Below are 5,800 nucleotides of genomic sequence, written 5' to 3' on the forward strand. Positions count from 1 at the left end.
GGCACATTACGAATAGCATAGGTATAGATTTTTGAAGATACCATACAAAGCACTTGCAAAAAGCTTTAAAATGTGCACAAACTTGTTTATGAAATATTTTGTGAAAAGAAGTTATTAACAAGAAACCCTCAAAATTGACCCCTTATAATCCCGTTTGACAGTATGGAATTTTTTTGGAGATGCCATACAATAGCCCTTGCAAAGACTTTTAAAATGAGCCCAAAGTTGTTTATGAAATGTTCCATAGTAAAAAGTTATTAAAAAATCCTCAAAACCGTCCCTTATATCCCTGGTTGACAGTAATTAAATACAAATTAATAACATTATATATGTGCCACTTACTTTAATTCATATCAATTGAGATATTAATGAATAGCTTCCTAGCTGCAGCATAATCATGATAAGAATTTGATTGCAAATTAAACATATTTGTTGTATAAATTTTTCCATTTCATATCATATTTCACATGAACTCTATTTTAGTAACAACTAAAGCTGATTAAGATCTTGGGGCTTTTTAAATAAAAAAATAGTTGCTACAGCTAAAGTAATGCTGCCCAAACCTTGTCATCTTGTTTTCCAATTCATCAATCAACAATCATACTGCTTGGTGAGAAAGTTATCTTTATATCATATTTCTTTGTATTATGCAGCTTAACATTTTATGACCTTTGGTAACTACCTTTAAACAGGGTAATAAGGGACTGGCAGGGTAAATTTGGACAGTCCTCTGTCATGGTGTTAAAATGTCATAGCAGCAAAACCTTGAAGTATACCTATTTTTGTTGAGAATTTTTCTTTTAAATGTTCTGTTAAATATAAAATTGTCTTTCATTTTCTGATCCCAAGAGCGCTATTTTGTATTTCTCTTTATAATTTTGTTATAAATTACAACATTCAGTTTAAGTATTAACTTACCTTCATTTTGCTCCTCATAGTTTTGTTCCCAGTTAATGTTGAAAATTTCTGTGCTTAGCGCCCACAATTTTGCTACATGGATTCACTAAAGAATTTGAAAATAATTGTTGATGATGAAATTACTTCTTTTCTGCTTAATGAATACGAACCACCTGATCACATGAAGACTCTTTCCTTATTTCAATTGAGAACTTTGACTCAAAATGAGTTGAAGGGAGCATCTTGTTTGAATTTGAAGAGGAAAAATAAGTTTATATGTGAAATTTTAGATGATGTTATCTGTCAACTCAACAAAAGAATGTGCACTGGAAAAGATGTGGGTGAACGGAGTATTCAGGATACTGACTGTGAGCAAAGAGATGTTAGAAGAGAATTGGATTCTTTGCATAATCTAAACTGCAGGGTGACAAGATCAAAGATGGTAAATTCACAAAATTTTCCAAAACTTTCTGTTGACTGCACCCAATCTGGGAAACAGCATTGTGAAATCTGGTCAATGAATAAAAACCTTATACAACCACTGATAAACAATGAAGTGTCAGTTCCAGCAAGGAATTTAGGTGTACAAGCAAAGCGCTTCTCAAATGATTGTGCTAAGTTTCAGTTGATGAAAAAAGTACCAGGAATGGAAGCTACTTCTGAAAACCAAGCAGGTAGCCTAGATACTGCTACTGTGAAAAAGGCTTCTGGCAGGAAAAATTTGCCAGAAATCAATGAAATGTGTGAAGATTATGAAATGTGCCAAGGAGCTAAAAAAATGTCTTCAAAACAAGAATCGAATGGACTAAATTCTAATAAAAATATCAATTCAATGAAGTGCAGCAATAAATATGGTCTGTCAGAGATTAACTCCTCATCTTCAACAAATGATCTAAATTGCAACCTGTCGAATAATGAATCCCGTTTCCAGAGAGAGAATGCTCATGTAAATACTTCACGCTATGGCCGGCCACTGAAACAAAGGTTCAATATTAGTACAGCTGGATCATTAGAAAAAAATTGTACAAAATCATGCCCTGAAAAAAGTCATGTATCGCGATTTGGAAGGCATCTCAAAAATGTTGAATTTTATCAGGATACCACCTTTGCTGAAGTAAGAAACAACAAAGGCAAGGGCAAATCCACTAATAAAAAATCTGCATTATTATCCCATAATGACAATGTGACAACTTGCAATGATAACCCTATGCCATTAGAAAGGAATTTTAAAGTTACAAGAAGTCAGAAATCTGAAAAAAATGAGATTCCTTCTCACAATGAATATCAGAAAATTGATAATGCAATGAAAACCCAGAACAGAAAGAGCAGAGGAAAAAGAGTTCCTAAAGGCAAAGAAAATCAACCATCAGATCCTGGTCAATGCATCACAAAAAGAAAATGCCAGAAGAAGCAGCTGCCTGTTGAACAATGCCAGTCTCAAAATGCAGTTCCAGAGAAAGGTAAAACTATTAATGTGATTTGTTTGATTCATTCAGGACTGTATGAATGAATGTTGTATATTTACTTACCTACTATGTATATGCAAAATTTGTGGGTGTCTGTTCAAGCATTGTACTGCAATAATATGACTATTCCAGACCACATATATGAAATAGATATATTGATCATAAAAATATTACTTGGACCTGAAATTTCTTTTTAATTATATTTTACTTATATACCTACCTATTAGTTATATTTTCAGATAGATTAAATTTTTTCATTCTTTTGTGCAGTGACAGCTCGAAAGGGAACCCTCAAACATCTGAAACAACGACACAAACGCCAGCAGTTTTTAATGCAGCAACAACAGCAACAGGAGGATAATGACGCTGAGTTGTTCCTGGACAATCCACACCTTAATGCTAACAACAGGTTCAAGGTAAGTCTTTTACTCAGTTGATGTTTTACTTTCTAATTAGCTGCCAGCAAGCTTATGATATTTGAATGCTCAGATTTTGGAGAAGTTCTAATTATTATTGATTTATATTATGTCACTATCCTTACTATGTATTTAGATTAAAATGGATATGAATAGTTAAATGTGAACTAACTCAACACCTGTCATGCCAACAGATGAAGATTCTCCAGACTGACTTGAGTTCTGGTAGCCTCACTGCAGGAGGGCTAACTCCTCAGCATTCTGTGAACTCCTCAGCATTGCTGCCGATGCTTTCACCTATGACACCATCAAGTGTGTCTGTTGGAGACATGTCTTTTGACACGCCTAGGGCACCTGACAACTGGGACTGGCTGAAGAACACTCCTAATGCCAAAAACCCAACCAGTCCTTATTATGGAGGCAATTTCAATGTTGTGCACACACCTGTGATGCCAGAGGCTGAGTGAGTGATGAAGTTTTACATTGATACATTTTTAAGTGATTATACCACTACAAGTCATGCCTTCTGGTGTGATTGTGCAGTCACAAGTGATATCTTCTTGTGTTATTACGACATTGCAAGTGATGCCTTCTTGTGTGATTACTATATCATAATATGATGAATTGGTGATAACATCTTGCATACCTGTTACTTCCATGTTCAAGGCTGCTCTATTATTATTGTTATTAGTATCATTATTATTAATTTTATTTTTGTGGGGATAAATAGCTAAAAAGGGAGATTATCTAAGCAAGAAGTTAAAATTTTGGCACACTATAGATACTCTGTACATTTTTACTGGTGAAAATGTTATTATGTCTAACTAATTTTTTTTATCAGTGATATCCACCGGATCATCTTTCACCGAGGAAAAAAAAGCAAGAAAAGAGGCACACAAAAACGAGATGCGCCTGAGGTATTGCCAGGGAATTGCTCAAATGTTGTTGAAGATGAAACCACCGCAGCTGCCGTTTTGCCTGCACCTTCTAATGTGAGACACAAGAAGAAAAACTTCAAATGGCTTCAAGTGAGTTTTTGTGTAGGTTGAGGCAAAACTGGCAGGGTAAGTCAATGTGTTGGCTGATGTTGAACTAGTAGGGTAAGTCATTGTGCTGGCTGATGTTGAACAGGCTGGTTAACTCATTGTGTTGGCTGAGGTTAAACTGGCCGTGTAGGTAGTCATTGTGTTAGCTGAGACTGAAGTAGCAAATTAAGGAAGCTTTTCAATATGTATGCCAAGGAAGGGGCTTTTATCGAGCAATAGCGTGTTACTGACGTGGCTGTCAAAGAAGATGTCAGTGTGTTGTCAACCTTGAGGACCTAGGGCGCATTCTGGTGAGCTAGTCTCTCCCTCTTTCCAGAAGAACTTTCTTCTTTTGCTGCTAAAGAAATAAAATGTTTAATGTTGTTAATTATATCATACAAAATTCTTCTCCAACACAATGACAAATTCCCAATGTTTTCAAACCCTGAGATGCCACAAGACTTTATTTAAGATCCTATTCATGGTAATTTTAGTATACTAGTCTCATGAGTTGTGTAGCCACAGGAAACCAACTCCAAATTTTTTTCGAAAGAATGTCAACTTCTTTCTTTTGTTAGATGCTTGAACATTTTTGGTCGAATTGCTCAAAAGTGTCATTGGTTCAGCCCTGCCATATGTAGGAAGTCTAGGAGTAATATTACCAGATGACAAGATGCCCTTTGGATGCTGTGGACAGCTATCTGTTATTTTTATAAGCATAAATTATTATTAGTTCTAGTTTCACGCTTGGAACATGTCAAGGAGGAAGACCTACTCTCTCATTTCCTTGCAGCTGCCCGAGCTTGAAACTCCTGAGGACACCAACGATACTGACGAAGAAGACCCAGATGCATATTTCTCCGACGAGTCCTGAGTCATCGCACCTTGGACAAAATTACCGCAACCTTAATATCAGCAGTGTTAACTTGGCTATCAGTGGCATGTTACATTAATTTTGGTGAACTCCACAGATAATTCTCAGCGTTAATTTTTCTGTCATGAGAATAAACTTTACTATCATTAGGAGTAATTTTGCTATCATCTGCGTTAACTTTCCTATGATTTGAGTTAACTTTAGCATCATCAGCCTTAATTAACTGCGCCATCACTAGCATTTACTTTGCTTTCTTTAGTATTACCTTCAGTCATAAAGTGTATGGATTAGTCGCACATGGTTAATTTTTTATGTTATGATATGCTAATAAACTATCTGCTGAAGTAATACTAAACCAAAATTTGTTGCACTTTTTCTAACATAGACCGTAATTTCTGCATCTGGGCTCTTGATTCAGTTTTGGTGTGAGATTTTTCTTGTAGTGCGTCAATGTAGTGCATTTTAGTTGCATTGCTTTTAAGAGAAAAGAAACGAATTTTAATTTTGTGAGGAAAATTCTCATTTTGTTGAAAATTTTGCTGCAGGTCTTGTATAGCATCAGTGTTCCATGTTCACTGTATATCTATCATTGAAAATTAAATGCAAATTAAAGGTTTAAAGGGACACAGTAACACATAGCCTCGTTGATTTCGTGTGACTTACTGACGAAATAATTGCAATGGTGAGCTGGACAGAATCGTAGCAGATTATTGTTATTTTATGATTAAAGGAGTACAATGTGTATAAAGGTGTGTCTGCAAACCAATTAATATTAGAGAAACAATTAAGTTACTGCTTCCACTTCAATGTTCATATTCACTTCTGATTTTATTGGCTTTTGACGTGTGTAAGTTTTCCACAATTTGTCCTTGCTTTTTATGTGCATAAAGGATGTTGATGCTTAACTTGAAATTTTCTGGTGGTATTTATTAAAATTTTTATGTATTCATTCATAGTTATCAGGCGGCATTGCTTCTGACTCCTAAAATATCAATTAACTGTTTTTTTGGTTACAAAATTTAACAATGATTAGTATGTGTTTTATGGACTTGCAATTGTTTGTATTCAACTAAAATTCGTACAGCGCGCTATCAAGGTTGAGAATACATGTTGAAATTGTTT

At 34.9% G+C, this 5,800-nt stretch overlaps 1 protein-coding gene across 1 annotated transcript; it reads left to right on the forward strand.

The window, feature by feature from the left end:
- Positions 1 to 820: 820 nt before the first annotated feature.
- Positions 821 to 5,800, forward strand: LOC108673975. The gene is made up of 5 exons (XM_018161868.2): positions 821 to 2,357; positions 2,634 to 2,779; positions 2,974 to 3,242; positions 3,621 to 3,807; positions 4,598 to 5,800. Exons 1-5 carry the CDS (start codon positions 995 to 997, stop codon positions 4,676 to 4,678), a joined length of 2,046 nt encoding a protein of 681 aa, XP_018017357.1. The 5' UTR covers positions 821 to 994; the 3' UTR covers positions 4,679 to 5,800.

Source organism: Hyalella azteca, unplaced genomic scaffold (assembly GCF_000764305.2).
Source record: "Hyalella azteca isolate HAZT.00-mixed unplaced genomic scaffold, Hazt_2.0.2 contig7991, whole genome shotgun sequence".
Lineage (NCBI taxonomy): Eukaryota > Metazoa > Arthropoda > Malacostraca > Amphipoda > Hyalellidae > Hyalella > Hyalella azteca.

Excerpts from the sequence above, each read along its gene's own strand:
- LOC108673975 (XM_018161868.2), top strand. The coding sequence starts at position 995 with ATGGATTCACTAAAGAATTTGAAAATAATTGTTGATGATGAAATTACT. Across the intron at positions 2,780-2,973 it reads ATGCTAACAACAGGTTCAAG|ATGAAGATTCTCCAGACTGA; the intron begins GTAAGTCTTTTA and ends TCATGCCAACAG. Across the intron at positions 3,243-3,620 it reads CCTGTGATGCCAGAGGCTGA|TGATATCCACCGGATCATCT; the intron begins GTGAGTGATGAA and ends TTTTTTTATCAG.